The sequence below is a fragment of the Phalacrocorax carbo genome, chromosome 15, assembly GCF_963921805.1.
Source record: "Phalacrocorax carbo chromosome 15, bPhaCar2.1, whole genome shotgun sequence".
Taxonomy (NCBI): Eukaryota; Metazoa; Chordata; class Aves; order Suliformes; family Phalacrocoracidae; genus Phalacrocorax; species Phalacrocorax carbo.
In genome coordinates, this window is record NC_087527.1 from 8,208,408 (window position 1) to 8,225,479 (window position 17,072).

At 43.7% G+C, this 17,072-nt stretch overlaps 1 protein-coding gene across 1 annotated transcript; it reads left to right on the forward strand.

Annotated features, from left to right (window-relative positions):
• The first annotated feature begins 551 nt into the window (after positions 1–551).
• On the forward strand, positions 552–16,304 carry FOXN4 (forkhead box N4). The gene is made up of 9 exons (XM_064466313.1): positions 552–705; positions 10,821–10,984; positions 11,848–11,963; positions 12,061–12,174; positions 12,341–12,468; positions 12,829–12,925; positions 13,013–13,220; positions 14,242–14,625; positions 15,244–16,304. The coding sequence occupies exons 1-9, from the start codon at positions 623–625 to the stop codon at positions 15,492–15,494; spliced, it is 1,545 nt and encodes a 514-aa protein (XP_064322383.1). The 5' UTR covers positions 552–622; the 3' UTR covers positions 15,495–16,304.
• Positions 16,305–17,072: the final 768 nt, after the last annotated feature.

The window sequence follows — 17,072 nt, forward strand, 5'->3', positions numbered from 1 at the left end:
GCCTGCCCGGGAGGTGCGGGCAGGCCGGGGGTGCGGGGTGTCGGGGCGGCGGGCCGCGGGGACCCTCCTTCGCTGCCGGGCCGCCGCCGCGAAGGGCTCGGGAGCGCCCTCGGGCAGCTCGGCGGGCAGCGGGGCTCGGCTCCCCCGGGCTCCCCTCTTCCCCGGGGACAGCCTGGCCCCGCTTCCACCACCGCACGCTACGGCAGCTTGCTCTTCCTACACGCTGTGCGGGTGCCTTCATGGCAGTGTAAGAGCAGCCCCGAGGCGGGAGCGTTCCCCGGCTGGCTCCGCTGCCCCCGGTACTGACGGGCTCCGGACACCCGAACCGCCCCGCCGTGCCCACAGTCGGTAGATGCTCCCTCCATCAGGGGCCAAGTTCCCACTCTGAGCTGGTTTTTTGTTTGTCTGGGGTTTTTTTGACCCCCTTAAAACATTTTATTGCTATGCCTGGCCCAAATAAAACCAGTGCACCTGGAGGTAAAAGTAGTATAAGTCGGGCTTTACTCTCCCGTAGTCCCGGGATTCAGCTGGGATTTTGCTGTGTCCTGCCCGCTGCTGAAGTGCTGGATAGCTACTCCTGCCTGAGCGGCTCCTGTCTGTTTTCTTGTCTTCTGCCAAGGAGATGATAGAAAGTGATATCCCGTCCATCATGTCAGGAATCATTAGGAATTCAGGGCAAAATCACCACCCTTCACAGGAGTACAGGTGAGGCATTTGTCGATTTCAAAAATATGCACTGTGCTGTCGCAGCCTGCTAACTGATGTTTTCTCGTTATTTCCTAAAAAAAAATAATCCCTTTGCATATAGAAAACCTCTTTTCTTTTTTTTTTTTTTAAAGTTACCTGCATTACTTCTCTGCTCTAAATTAGATTTCTAAGCTGGTGACTGGTTACAATGCATTACTTATTTAGAAGCATTCCTGTTTATAGTATTTTGATACTAACCTATGTTTGATAAATACACTTTCAAAGCCCTGGGTTGACCTCCTAGTAAACTCTCTCTGCAATATGAGTGTTGCCAGAGAAGGATATTCTTGTTAAATAATAATTATTTAAAAGTTCCCTTTCAGATCGCATTTTACATTGTTATGAAGCAGTCATGGAGAGACTAAATCAAGTGCAATAGACACTAGAAGAGCTTTTCATTAAAACAAGTACTTATGTAGCACTCCAGAGCACTGAATTTTGTCAAAGATATTCTGATATCAAACCTGGATTTGTCAACTGCCTTTGATAATTCACCTGTACCGCTGAGCATCGATTTATCATTTAAAAGTATTGTTAGAAGTCATGGGATAGTTCTGCATGAAATACAGTGCACTGGGTTAAGTTAGGTTACATCTTGTCACATGATGCAAAGTTCCAAGAAATACACAACAACAGAACATGATCCAGCTCTCACAGTAAAAAAAAACAACCCTTGTTTTAAAATGAGGAGCGACAGACTATCGCCTTCCTCCCAGACTGAGGGTGCTTTCACCCATTTCTATGGGTAAAATTGGTCAGCCGCAGGTATTCTTCTATCAGCCTCTCTATTCAAAATGCAAACACTGCACTGAAGCCTCTTGCAGCTCAACAAGTGATTTGTTATACTCTCTGAAGCCACTGTGGAAAAAGGTTTGTGGAACTCTGTTTTGCTGTTTATTAAAGCACTGTTTGCTCTAGGCATTTTTGTTGGCTGTATAAATATTTGTAAAAATATGATTCAGTATTTAATGAAGGGTGTGTATGAGAGAGACTTCTGGGTATGTATATTTAAGTCTGCATCTTCAGTGCCCTGAAGAACGTACCACCTTAACAAAGACCCTTTTATGGAGAGAACTATTCTTTAACTCATAGCTGCAGAGAAAAACACTCTTTTTTGAGAAAGATAGGATTTATCTTACTGCCAGTAAAGGAATTGTAAGAGTTTCTTCTTTTATTCAGAAGTCAGCTGCTTTTTAAAACTACTTTCAGTTCTCTGTTAAACATTTTGAACTCAGAGATCCCAGTTCTCTAAAGTTTCTAACCCACTTGTGATTTCTTTAATGCAGCTTTAAAATGAATTATTTGACCTCATTTAATAGTGTCAAATTCTGATAAAAATGCATAAAATCTGAACTGCACCATAAATGCAGAGCAGTATTTGTCCTACTTCATGAGAAAACACTTTGGATTATGTAAAAGAAAATCTTTTAGACTGAATGATTTTAAGAAAAGAATAGACCTGTCAAATTCTATCAGCTCTGTTTACTCTCCTGCTGTCACCACAGTCCAAGACTGGAACCCACAGTCCCGAGTTCTCCATGGGGGAGCATCAAGGCTCCACAAAATGGGGAATGGCCTCCAATTAGTGAGTCCGAGGCTGGGGCTGTGCTGAGAATACTCTTCTGTCTCACTTGGAATCTTTCAATGGGACAGTTGGACTTGGAGGAGACCAGGCTTTCCTGTGAGTGTGCAGGAGGAAACACTGAAACGGGAGGGAGTGCGTGGGCATGTAGGCAGGGGATCAAATCAGCAAATACCGATAAGTTTTCACGCAGCTTGTGCTTACAGTTTGCAACTATGGGATTTTTTTCTTTTTTTATTTTTTCAAATGGACAAGGAAAAAAAATCCCCTGATTTTAGCAGATCTTTGATTTCTGTGGATCCAAAACATCTACAGTAAATTTGATGTAGCACGTAGAATAGTGATAAGGATTAGACTGCTGTGCAAAGTCCAGGGACTATTTGCACCATAGTAAAATGATTTTAGACAAATACCTCTTCCACTGATGCAGCTGTGTGATATGAAACATCCTACTGTCCAGGAATGATTAAGGGCCGTCATATCTTCTCTGATGCCAATGTTTTTATGGCACTGTCACTGCCTGGCTACCAATGCAAAGCAATGCTTCCTATTAGCAGATGCCTTTCACTCTCCCAAAGAAAATACCACTACCTTCAATATTTTCGTAACTGTAGTTGTAACAAATATTTCTGATGATTTAATTTTTCATTTCAGGGAACAAAAGTAGAGAGTTGGAACACAGTGGGATTTTTTAACCCTTAACACTTTATTCTTGTTAATGATAATTAATAATCTAACATTATGTTTCAGTGTAAATATTTTGATGTTTAAATCAAAACAATAAGCAGACTACAAGTTTACTATGCAGTGGCACGCTTGTGCTTATTTCAGCACAAAGCTATGTAAATTATAGGAGCCAACTCAAAGGCTACTAAATGAGTGGAGAACTCCCATGGTCTTCAGCAGGCTTGGAGCTGGTGTCTGAGAAACAACGTTCTTCAGCTCATGAACTCCAAGCAGTATTTTTATTTGAAATCTGCACTCTATCCTTTTGCAGTCTAATTTGATTTAACATACATAACCAGTGCAAGAGAAGTAAAAGTTCTACTGTGATGTACACAAGTGCAGAATGAGATTTAATATGCAGAGCTTGAGCAACAGAGGCCCCGGGGAGGCAGATGCAAGAGCAAGGTGGGCCTGGACTAAGACTGTAAAACCACTTACAGACCTGTAAGTTGTCTCCTGAAGAAGGCTCAATATTATCCTAATTCAGTGTTCTGGGTTTTCAAATGCAGCAGCAAGCTTATTTCTCTCAGGGACTATGCCATTCCCAAACTAAGTACAGTTACATGTGGTTTATTAGATATCATATAATAAATCATGACATGAAAAACAGGCCATTAGAAGGTAGGCAGAGAGTAACTTGCTAAGGATTATTTGGAATATGTGAAAATCCAGATTTAAGGAATCAAATCATCACTCTAGGTAACAATGTGGCATCTATATTTTGAAAGAAATAACTAAAATGTGTAATTCTGTTTGAAGAAACAACATGGCTTAAGATGTAAGGCTATCCCTAGACCAACAAGATAAATTAACTTCATGTTTTGCAGCTCAGTATTTTGTGTAAGGACCATGTTTCTATTTTTTTATATTACTACATATTTCCTGTTGATAGGAGCCTTACATAGTATTTTGAAGGCCTTGCAATGCATTTTCTAGATATGTTAAACAGGAATTCAGTTTTAAATAGATGTCTTTTTGATGAAAAGTTGTTACTCAATAGTTAGTCATTCGACATGTTAGTAGACTATATCCTCCTTCACCCCATTTTAGCCGTCCCTTTGATTCTTAAAAAATTGGTTTATACTCATTGAGTCATTAGATCGCCTGGTGAAATTTTTGTTGTAATAATTATTTTATGCTAGCAGAGTTTAGCGTAAAATCATATTAGAAGCACAGAGACATAAACATGCAACCGCTGTATTCTGTACATTCTGGACGTCACTGCATTACAGTGGCAAAAAAGGTGGAAGTCTTTATCTTTATGACACACAGTGCATTTTAGCTCTCCTAAGTGGTCGTCTCATATCTGGTTTTGCACTTTGGTTTCTGGAGAGCAAGCTACAGCTCAGGACTCCTGACTGTCACCACTGGGGATGGATGGAGTCTGGGAGTTTGTATGAAGGAAATTTCTGCAGACAAAAGGTTACAAATGCATAACTAACGAAACTGTAATTGCTCCTGAAGAAAATGTCAGTGTCCATTCCCTTGACACCGTGTGTGTCTGACAGGGAGTGAGATAATGACTTGATGTGTCGGAGGAATTTCATCACAGTAGTTGCTTCATTCTTTCAAAAAAATGTGAGAAACCTCCTAGGAATCAGTCAAACTCAGGCCACTCTGGATTGATTTAAGTGGATTAGCTCAACTGTTTCCTATACAGTTCCTGAAATGTGTTAATCAGTATTAATAAAAAATTGTGGCCCTTGCTCCTCAAATTGTCTTGCAGTTGCAGGCAGAGATGGGAAGGACCGGTTTGTACCCAGGCAATATCTTGCAGGTTTCTCAGGCTCATCTGCCTCCAGTGAAACCAGAACGGAGTTCATATCTTACCTCATAAATGGTGCTTGACCTCCTGTTCAAAACAAGGAAACAGAAAAGGAATCTGGACTTTTTCAGCACTCCCATGAGATCTCAGATGCTGACGGCACATAGCTCTTATTTTGCCGGTACTTTAACACATTTTTGCGTCAAGGAGAAGCCTATTTGGACATTAATCAGAGGTTTGGTTTTCTTTTTTGTTTTTGTATAAAACAGATTGCAGAGGCAGATACCGGCTGCATTTGGCAAATCTGAACCTAGGGATGGTTATGTGGGCAAAGCACAGCAGGGAGCAAGTGGCTGTGAGTTCAGTGCTGACACGGCTGCTAACTTCCTCTTAGGCTTAAGCAAATCATGTAGGTCACTTGTAATTCAGTTTCCCTTCATCCCATACCAAAATGATGTAATGAGGGGTTGTGAAACTCAGTGCTGAATGTATAAAGGTCTCCAGGAGCACATCTACAGCCTGTTCTGTTAGTGCTAAGTACCTTTCCAGAAGGTTTTTGGAGAATCATCTTCTCTTCTGAACCATGGTGTAAGGAAAGGAGACCAGCAACACCTGACAGGGTAATTGTGTTATTTGCTTTTTCCCCACTGTCTTGGTTCCTATACTCCAAAGTTTCTTGAGCCGTAGCTGAGAATTGACTTTCTGGTTGTCCCTGGAAAGCTGCCTAATTTCTGTTCTATTTCCAGCAAGGCCAGAAATTACTCAACGAACTTGAAGACAGGGAGGAGAAAGACAGGCTGGTGGTTTGGGGCTGGATGGGTGGTGGTGCCTTCGAGAGGCAAAAAAGAACCACAGACTGAAAGCAGCAATGAGAGCTGCTGGCTGAGGCAGGAGAGGAGCTGGGGTAGGAACAGGGAGGAGAGAGGTAGGTGGGTGTGGAGTGTGGAAAACAGGACCCAGTGCGGGGAAAAGCACCTGCAAGGGAGGAAGATGGGAAGAGAAGTGCAAAAAGGGAAAGAGCAGAGCAGGTGGAGCGGGGAGCAAAAGGAGATGGTGAAGCTGACTCCTTCAGCAAAATGGAGAATAGTTCTCACCATGGAGACCACTGAAGAGTCACAAAACATAAATGTTTTCCTTGTGTTGTTTTACACATGAGAAATCACCACACTTGTTCTGAGGACATTATGTAATCCCATACAAAAGAAAAGTTTCTCATCACCACTTCCAGAAGAGTTTTTCTTAGGACTCTTCCTGTTCAGTTGTCACTCACACTGGATAAACCATTGCAAACAGTTAATTAAGAATCTATCACCCCTGATTGCCCCTACTTGTTGAACAGTTGTATTACTTAAGCATAGGCAAAAAGCTCCAGTGTCAGTGCTGGCAATGGTAATAAACATTGCCCATTGAGTGAGAGACATCTTAAAATTATGGTTGAAGTTGAATATGCCAAATGCAACGGCAATGTTTTGGTCTGACTTTGTTTAGAAGGGAGGCAATGCAATGATGAGTTGCCACCACACATTAATCCCTATGAGAGAACCTGTATCATTAGGTTTGCCCTACAACATGAACCAGTTGAGTGCTTTATATCTTTTTGTGCTTATATCTTTAGACTCCAGAGCAAACATGCAAGCAGAGTTGTCTGAAGTGTGAATGGTGCAATATGCACAGAAATATATAACCCTGCACATCATCTCGTAAACTGAAACATGCAGTTATTGACTAAACTATATGGAGATAAAATATCTTAAGGTATGCTTATTATCGCTGCACCCCCCTTTAGTCTTGACAAACTTGTTTGGTAGACTATTCTATGATGATGTTGAAGAGATGGTCCCTATAGTCTCCAGTGACAGGTTCACCATGCTATGGCATTTGCAAATGTAGATGTGGCTAGTTCACCTTGACAGCGGTTTCTGCGGTGATGAACTACCTTAGATCCAGCTCGTTAGAACAATTCAATGTGAGGAAGGATGGTAAAGTTAGATGTATGAATATAGATTCAAATTCAACTGTTATGTTAGTTGCGGATTCCCACAAGGTTATGCCAGGAATGTATTTCATTCCATCTAGCTAGCTGTTGTGCCAGCAGGATGTAATTGATAGGGGAAAAAAAGTAGAGATATCTTTAGGTACACCTAACCAATGAATCTGCAGTGCTGACAGGCTCTAGTGAGCTTTGTCAGATGTGCAACCAGTGCAGGAGTCCCATTTCCCTGGGACTGCAGGCAGGAAGGTCTGGAGCTCAGTATTGGAAGGTCTGGGAAGGGGTTTCATTCCAAGGGGTATTCTTCTTGATTCTGGAAAAGTAAACTTTGTGCATGCTGGCTGGTGGCCAAGATCTATTGCCCTGATTAGATAAATATTTTGGGCAGTGCATGATAGAGCAGATAGCAAAGACTAGTGCTACCACTGAGCATTTCTGTATAGTGCCTATCATAGCTCTCAGGGCACTTTTCACAGGAGGCCAGCATCCTCTCATACACAGAGGAGAACTGGGGCTTAAATCCTCAGCGTCATGTGGATTCTTACCCATGCAGGTGCCTTTCTAGGATAGAAGCACGTAGAAACAGAAGGGTGCTTTCCTGCAGAGATTTGGAAGGAGAGGGGTAAAAACAGAGTTGCATAATTTCACCACACCTTTAAAAATAATATCATGTTTGCAACATACTTGGTGTGACTGTAACCTTTCCTTCAAAGGGGTTTAGTAGTTCAGCGTATATACAGGCAGCCCTGGGGAATGTGCAGCTGGGGACATTTTCAGTAGTGTGCATTAATTATAGCGTATCACTATTTATCTCATTTACATGCATTGAAAGGAAATGGCTGCTTTTACTACAGTGCCCCATTGTGCCAGGGGCTGTGAACACCCATCTAAAGACAGGATCTCTGACTCCTGAAGCTTACCCTCAAATGTGAGACAAAACGGGTGGTGGAGGGGAATAGAATCAAAGTACACACAATATTAACAGTATGTACTTATATATTTGTCATTGGCTTGGCACAGGCAATTTTTCAGGTCAGAAAGATTGAACCCAGTGAGATTAAAGTGTTAAGTATTACTGTGCATAGCTCTCTTTCCAGAGGCAGTTAGATTAGCATTTTTCACTAAAAGCAGGACACACATTGAGCTGTGTACTGTGAGATAAGCTGGTTTTATGCTGCAGAATATATATGGGCATTTAAAACACCTCAGTCAGACAACGATGGGCATACTTTAAGCAGTTTCACCCTCTTAAAGATGTATGAAATTTCAACATTGGTTTTGAAGACAACCTGAAGAATAATCCTTAAATGGGAAATATTTTATTCTGATTAAATATACTTCTTCCCCCATTATTAATGAAAAGAGTTATTCTGACAACTAACAAATCCATTAAAAAAATGTGTAAGTGAACAGCCAGAGGTGATTTTAAAAGAACTGTAAACTCAAATTCAAACAGCCATGCCATTGTAGAAGGGAAGAAAACATCTTTATCTTGGAAAAAGAGCTGACTTGCACACCGTGTCTAGTTATTATGTATTATTGCATCTTCATATGTGTTTAAAATGGAGCTTAATGACTGCTATATCAACTTAAAAGTTCAGTCCTTGCCCCTTCCTTGCCCCCATTTGGATCCACAGTGTTAGTGCAAGAGGGAGAGAGCTATGTGGGCCTGCATCACGAGGACGCTGATAGGGGTACGCTGCGCGATGCTAACTGGCAAGTGGGAGAGTTGTAGTTCAAGCTTCTGATGGCATCCAAACGTGCCCAGGGTCTTGCCAGTCATTCCCACGCCCAGAGAGAGCACCAGGATGAGTGCACCTAGGGTGGGTGTGAAGCAGAGGCCTTTCTTTCCCAAAAAGCTAAAGCCTGGAAGGCTGCTGAGTGCCACTGTGACTCCCGCGGTCCTCCGGTGCGGAGATGCTCGTCCCGTGCAGAGGAGCGGCGAGGGCATGTGGCGGATTCATTGCCTGACAGGAGGCGTGTGCAGTGGGTGCTGACCCTCGCCGCCCATCTGACCCCGTTATTTGTTGAAGGAGCTGACTTGTCTGGGAGGACTGGCAGGGACCGGGGTGCCAGATGGCATGTGGATGTGTGTTGTGTGTCGGCTGTCATTCAGCCAGATTAATGTGAAGTTTGTAAAAAGGAGGAGGGGGGGAAAAACAATTAAGCAAGAATCTCAAAAACAATCGAGGCCACGTGCCGCTGGGCAGCAGTCGTTGGCGGCACAATGGGTTATCGGCCTCCCGTGAATGGGCCCAACTGTTGCAAACGACATGAGCCTGCCCAGTTTTCAAATCATTTAATGCTCTTGTTTACTTCCAATCCAGCCAATCTCCGGGCCAGGAGAGCCGTCACCTGATAGTCTTTTTATGTATTTAAGTCCCAGGCCTCACAAAATAACTGAACAGCGGTAACCATGGTAATGCTAATTATTGCACTATAACTACAGTAGGAGAAAGAAAACAGGGTAGGCTGGGAGAGAGATTTGAAGATGTTTTTTGGCCAGGATTTGAGCTTTTGGCTCCTGGTCAGGTGTTGGGGTTTTTTACCCCCTTTTCTTCTTTTCAAAATCTCTTTACAAACAAATAAGTTACATTCTGCTTTAAAGATCTCCCAGATAATAGTTGGGGGAACTTTGATACGTGTTTCTGGAAATCATGAATAGAGGAGCTGAAAGCTCCTGGGCAGCCAGGCACTAGAGTTCTGCTGTGTTCTTTTAAGCTGATTTAGAATAGTGTAAAACATAAAAGATGCTTCAGCAAGAGACCAGATTTATTTAAGGCTTCTGAATTGTCATTTGGCAACAAATACGTATTAGTACCACACAGCTGGCTTTAACGTATCTATGAGAGAGCTCTTTAAAGCCTTTGTTTTGAAAGCAAAATCAACTACATCCAACTAAACTATGTTCTTCTGAAAGAGAAAGATGTTTTCCTGGGCCTGAATGCCTTTGGATTTACCCTGGGTATCTAACAATAACTTCCTGATGTGTTTTAATTACTGCTTTACTCCTCAAGATACCCATGACTTCTGTAATGCTGTTTAACATAAGTAAAAGTAGTTTAACCCTTCGTTTACCATAGTTCTTTTATTGGCTTTAGTTGGAGTTTTGACCACACATAAATACTGTAAATATAATTCAATATCTCAGTTTTGTACCATGCATTCTACCAAAAGCAAAATAAAACAGGTGGGGTGGAGCGTGCAGAATGTATCAAACGCAGAGCTTTAAACCAAAAGCAGCCTGTCACCATTATGCCTCAGTTTTGTCAGCTAAAGGCAGGCTGGGCGTTACTGTGCGTTCAGTCACTAGTTTTTCATTCTGATCATTTAGTATCTCAAAAACTGCCTAAAAAATTATTTCATATGCTTTGTGGTTGCTTGTTAAGTATCCATAACTTCATATATCCAAATGGAAGAGATCACCAGCTCGTTCTGTAAGGTTTTGTTTATGCAGCAGCTCTCCTCTGATCCGTCCCTCCGTCCCCACTGACGGGATGCAGTGGCTGGGAAAAGCCCTCTCCAGGTGTTCAAGCCAGCAGCACACACAGGTCCTTGAGGAGCGAGGCACAGAGACTCCTTCCAAGGCTGGCTGGTCACTGGATTTCAAGGTTATTGCAAAACTGCCAGGTTAAAAGTCCTTCTACATCAAGGCCAAACAAGTACAAATTTCTGACAAATGTGAAAATAATGAATCAGCTCTGGTTTTGTTTCTAGGCAGTTTCTTCTCCCTGGTTCTTATGCCTTCTTCCCCTACAAATACTGCACAAGAAGTTTTCTTAACCAAAATTTTCAAGTTGTGTGAAGGAACACATGATTAAGTAAAGGGCGGCAGTGACCAGCCAGCTGTGAAACCAAAGTTCGCATCTGAATTCTGCAAGCGGAATTACAGCCTGACATGTTCTCCCTGCTGACCTACGTGAGCTTGGGCATCCCAGTCATCTCCCCTCTTACCAGGGACAGTGTAGCAGCATCTCTGCTCGCCGCTAACCTTTCATGCTATTTTGCAGACTGTTAGCTTCTGACCCCTCCCAGCTGAGTGAAGATGACCTCCCCAGTGACTTACAGTCCTTGTCGTGGCTGACATCTGTTGATGTTCCTCGGTTACAACAGATGGCCAGTGGAAGAATGGATTTTAGCCTTGGTGTCCAGAATGCAGTGCTACAACAGACAGGTAAACTGTTACGATGTTAAATAACTGCTCTTTAAACAATGCAACCTACTGCCTTTCTTTTCCCTCACGCAGGCTAGCTGTCCTATTAGTCGATCCCTTTTAAATGCATTACATTTTGCCTCCCGTCAGAGGACCTGGAGCCTGTTGTCTTCTGATACGGCTATTGCTGACACATTTCTTCAATTTCAAGAGGCAGAGAGCCCTAGCAGTCACGACAGAGATCTTAGGATCCAATTGGCTTTTCTGCTCAGTGTAGTTGCTGGTGTCTTGTTGCCTGAACTTGGGCCAAGGTATTTAAGACCTGCATTTCAGAGGTTTTCAACAGCTTTGAAATTAGGTAATTAGTCTTTCTTGTTTGTTTCATCATTGATAAAATTAAGAGTACCCTATTTACCCCATACCTGTTTGCTTCATACAGACTTACAGCATATGTTCATTGAGCGCTTTTCTTTCCTTTGTGAACATCCTTTAGGTAAATACACTTGTTCCCTAAGGCATTCTGCTGAGAGAGCTCAGCGTATCATCTTGCTTGCTTTAGAGCAGAAATCCTTCTGGAGTACAGATAGTGCTGAATATGTTTTTTTTTTCTTTTGTAAGATACTGTGTCTGTAACACCACTGTGGACTGTTAAACAGCTGTCATCTTTCATTCCCTGCATAACAAGTTTTAGAAGCAGCTGATGTCATCTTTGCAATTTCTGAAATGCTCTGGGTTCTTTTGGGATGGAAAGCCACCGAGAGGTGTGATTATCCACTCCAGAGCTTAGCTGTGTTCAACTGCGTCTATTAAAAATAAATGTCAGCTCTCTTTTCTGAAGTGTACTTTCATGCGAACATTCACTGCTTTTGCTTTTTCCAAAATAGGTCCCGTAGCAAGCAACATGCACTCGACAGGAGCACCTGGAGCGATGATTCATGTCCAGGCCAGCCTGCCACAGGGAATCCTGGGACTGAATTCTATTTCAACACACGGAGCAAATGTAAGAGCAGGCCTTGATGGCTTATTATTGCAACACTTTTTAGGAAAAGATGTTGGTAATTTCAAGACTGACACGTCTGTTGTCTTTTTTTCAGCAGATGAGCCAGTACGCTGTAGGTGGGCAGCCATCTCCTAGTTTACAAACACAGCAACAACTCTTTCCTCCTTCTCATTCACAGCAAGTGTTTGCCCTAGCACAGAACACTCAACAGGTACTGTTATTTGTTTGTTGTCTATGTCTTCAAGTACCTGCCAAGTTCATATCTAGAATTCTTTTAAAAGAAAAACAATAAAATACCCCTAAACCTACATACCCACAGACATTTTGCATCCGACATTTTGCATCCAACATTTTCCTTCTTTTCCTTCTGCATACAGTGTAACCCAGCAGCAATCTACAACACATCCTATGGGACTCAGCCACACTATTCTCAGCCACGCCTGGCTCCTCACTCTGCCCAAGAACTGCATCCAAAGCATTACCCCAAGCCGATCTATTCATATAGGTAAGTAGGGAGCAGAATATTGTATTGCCTACAGCCTGCATTGGGATGACTGTAACGCTGTAGGTGTGGTAGCACGAGAGTGATTTCTTTCGAAGGGAACAAAAATCCCATCATCTGCCCAGGAGTTCTGTGGAAGCTGCCTCTGAGGGGTAGCAGGAATGAACAAGCAAACTAGTTCCTGGACATCAGCGTACAGGTAGAGTGATAGCAGAGAGGAGTAAAGTCTGCAGGATCACAGGGTGCCTTCTGAGCACTTGAGTACAGTAATCCCATGCGCAGCCAGCTGAGGTGGCTAGACCAGAAGAAGGCATGATGGCTAAGTATATGCAATCTGTTATTTCCTGTATTTCTGTCCTCTAGTTGCTTGATTGCAATGGCGCTGAAGAACAGCAAAACAGGCAGCCTCCCAGTGAGTGAGATCTACAGCTTCATGAAGGAGCACTTTCCCTACTTCAGGGTACGCGTACACCTGAAAGGTGCAAGTAGAATATCACAAATACTTTGTTCAGGGCTTATTTCACTAATATCCTCCTGCTTCTTTCAGACAGCCCCTGACGGCTGGAAGAACTCTGTGCGCCACAACCTGTCTCTGAATAAGTGTTTTGAGAAGGTGGAGAACAAGATGAGTGGCACCTCTCGCAAAGGGTGCCTGTGGGCTCTCAATCCTGCCAAGATCGACAAGATGGAAGAGGAGATGCAGAAGTGGAAGCGGAAGGACTTAGCTGCTATTCACAGGAGCATGGCTAACCCAGGTAGGGCTTGTAGTACGCTTTTGTTATGTGTATGAGAGGCAAGGGGCAAAAATGGCTATTTGGAGAGGAATGCATGAATGTGAAGAAATAAGTTATATGGAACAGAGACACAAAGCTCTCATGCTTTGCAGCGGCCACCTCCTCTGAGCTGCTTGGCTGAAATATCCCATGCTCTGCACTGAATGAAGTTATTGCTGCTGACCCGAGGTTGTATGACAGGGCAATACACTACAGCAGGAGGATGTAACTGGACTGACAGCTATTTTTGGAGGCCCTCAGTGCAAATTGGTCCCCAGCTTCAAAATAGATTGTCTTTCCCCCCCCATGCTAAGCTATCTACCACATCTAAGGCCTTCTGAGGTGTTACGCTGCCTCCAGTGTTAGTATTTAGTGTCACATTTTAATGCATTTTTTTGCCTGCTTCTCTGCAAACTCTCACTTTACTAAGATGTTCTCGTTCTTATTTAGAAAGACACATGTTTCTGAAGCTTTCAGAAGCTCAACATTGGCAAAATCAACTGGAGTGTTTTTTGCTGCAAAATCTGTAACATACAATCAATGATGAGTTATTTTCTCCTTTGCTTAAAAACAAAAGTGCCATTGAAACTGTCAGGAGTCTCTTTCCAAATCTTACTTGAGATACAAGCAGAATTCAGAGCATCTCCATGAGCAGGAGACCTACTGAGGATGCTTAGTTCTGTGACTGTGTGCCAGCTGCCACCAGTGGTGGCTTGGTTGCTCAGGAAGTCTCATGTGATCATTTATTTCTTTAGCTCAGTTAGGGGTATCCATGGAAGTCAACAAGGGTAAGGGCTAAGGGTAGGGAAGTAGATGGCATTTCTTTGCTCCCTGAAAGCTTGCCTCTGTGCTGCATCTCCTATGGTGACAGACACTGCCTGTTCGGCTTTATGGCAAAATCATGTGGCTGTGCTTACTTATGAAATTATTTGGCCAGGCTCTGCTTGAAAAAATGGGTTAAACTGTCTCTTTTCTTCCCTGGGAATGGCTATCGCTTCTGCAGAGGAGCTAGACAAGCTGATCACTGACAGACCTGAGAACTGCAGGCGGCCCAGCAAACAGGCAGAGCCTGAGGTCTCCACCCTGAACCACATGGCAGCAGCCCAAGGCCGAATCTCCATCTCCCAGCTGCAGCCTCAGCCGATCATGACACTTTCGCTGCAGTCCATCCCCCTGCACCATCAGATCCAGACCCAGGCCCGCATCGCCCCAGACTCACCAGCACCTGCGCAAACACCTCCTCTCCATACTCTGCCTGACATGAGCCACAGCCCTCTTCCCCACCATCCCATGGGGCGCGCGCCTCCGGACTTCCTGAACATGACAGCAGACATGAACACAGAGGTGGATGCTCTTGACCCAAGCATTATGGATTTCGCATTGCAAGGTATGGGAGAAGGAAGCTGGGGTAGGGGAGGGCACGATTTATGTGGGTATGTGGTCACTGACTATATAACCAGGGTCCTCAGCAGGATGCTCTGGGGTGGGATGTAACCAAGCTAAAAACTTGCGCTGGGTGCTGGCCCTGGCAGTGCGACTTCCCTGGCCTTCCTCGGTGCATTTCTGCCCTGCGCTAGATGGGACAGCAAACTACCTCATGGCTGAAGTGCAGGCACTGCAGTGGATGTAGGCAGGGATGTCCAACGAGCTGGATCTGGGACACACATCCCTCTGCTCGTGGGACACCATAGCTCTACTCGTGCCTTGGTTTTCCCCTTCTGTAAAAGGAGACCTTTCCTGGCTCGTGGTGGTGCCTAGCACGGCCCCTGGGTTTCTGGTTAGCACATAGTAGATAGATGCACCCCAGAAAGGTCTGGACTCCCGCTGGAACCAGGGGGATTTGGGGGGAAGATACTCTTTCTGCCTTTGTGCTACAAGTGGTACCCTCTGCAGGCAGCACTGGTCCTAAGCAGTGGGTGAAGCCCTTTAGTTATGGGCTGAGCCCTGCGTACAGTGCCCGGGTGGGTTGGATGTGTTGCTGTGACCTGAATTTAATCTTTTAAAGGTAATATATGGGAGGAAATGAAAGACGACAGCTTCAGCCTTGACACCCTGGGTGCCTTCAACAACTCCCCGCTCCACCTCTCAGACTGTGACCTGGGCACCCCCGGCCTCACTCCCGTCTCCAGTGGCAGCGATCACTCCTTCTCAGACTTGCAGGTCACCGGCCTTTACACCACCTACACGACACTGGACAACGTAGCGGCAGCTCAGTATATGAACCCCCAAGGCAACAAACCCATCGCTCTGCTCTGAGATTTGCACCGTTCCACGGACCTGACTCAGGGGCTGGTTTCTCCCAACCGTTAAAATCCAACCTGAAAGCAATAAAAGAGCTCCTCCTGCGGACACTTGGAATGTGTTGGCTATTTACTGGGGCACAGCATGTGATGCCAAACTAAATCAAACTGTTACTAGTAGAACCACTCTCACCCGTGGCAAGGCTGAGGAAAGGGCACGGACACTTGTGTTGCAGGACTGGTGAGCTCTCAAGAAGGACCTGGAAGGCATCAGTCAGCAGGAACTTTCACTAGAATGTAACTGAGCTAAAAAATAGCCCAGTTAGGGTAAGTACACTTAATCATCACTGTGATCTCGGCTTACATGCAAACGCTCTTTGGTCACCACCTATACGGAAGCCAACACAAGTCAACAGGCTGGTCAGTGCTGAGTCGGAGTCCAGAATGGTTGTTCATGTACCGCGTATATCTTTTTTCTTAACTTGCCAAATAACATGGGACAATGACCCCACACAGTTTCTGGAGACACTTGCACCACTAACTCTTTCCTGATGTAACTATTGTTAATTTATTGTTGTGAGGTAGGAAAAAAGGAGCAAAACCACTAAAAATGAAAAATCAAACCCATAGCAGACAACTGCTCTGTCTAGGTTTAAAAACAAAGTCCTTACCCCGTGAAGGAAGTGGTACTACTGAATTATTAAACTGATCGCTGGCTAGAAGATTTTAGGAATTATACCTATTTTTAGGATTTTTTAAAAAAAGATTAGGTTTGTTTATAGTTCTGTGTATTGTGCTTCTGTTTATTCTTGTGCTAGGCAGTATTACTATTTGTAAATTTATTTATATTTATTGTTATGAAGAGAAAAGAAATTATGTAAACTGAGCACTGTTCAATTTTTTAAAATGCTGCAGTAACCTGTTTTACATCCACTAAATTATTCATAATCAAAAATGCAACAATTTTAATCACTGTTGTTACACTACATTTCTTTTAAATAAGCACTTTTGATACTGTGAAACTCATGTTTTTAAAAAAAGAATTCAGAGACCAAATATTGTAACTGTACCATACCAATTCCTAATAGTCTTGCTTTCCTAATTAACCACGTAAAATTGATTCTAATGTAGTTTTTAAAATTTTCAAGCTCTGCTTTATACTTGGCAACATACGTTGCAAAAAAGGTGATGAAATCTGAAAACACAAAAAGCAAACTGTATGTTGGAATTTAGCATTTAGTTTACTTATACCTCTGTGACTATGAAGTAATATTTATATCTCATGTTTTGTCTGTTCCTGTGCATTAATAGAACTTCCCGGCCTGTCCGTTCCGGGTGCTGTACCCAGTGCTCGCAGGCTCCTCTCCCCCACACTGGGCATGGCCGGGGCTGGTTGGAGGCAGAAAGCCTCTCCAGCTTAAGCCCATGTACTAAAAACCCGGAGGTCGCAGGGCACTGGAGCTGCCCAGCTGAAAATCACTGGTGTGAAGATCAGGGGCTAGAAAATATCTGCGCCTGTATCTTCCCTGGTGCGTACATCCACAGCGACCTCTTCCGAAAGGGCACGATCCTCCACGTCATAATTTATTGTTCT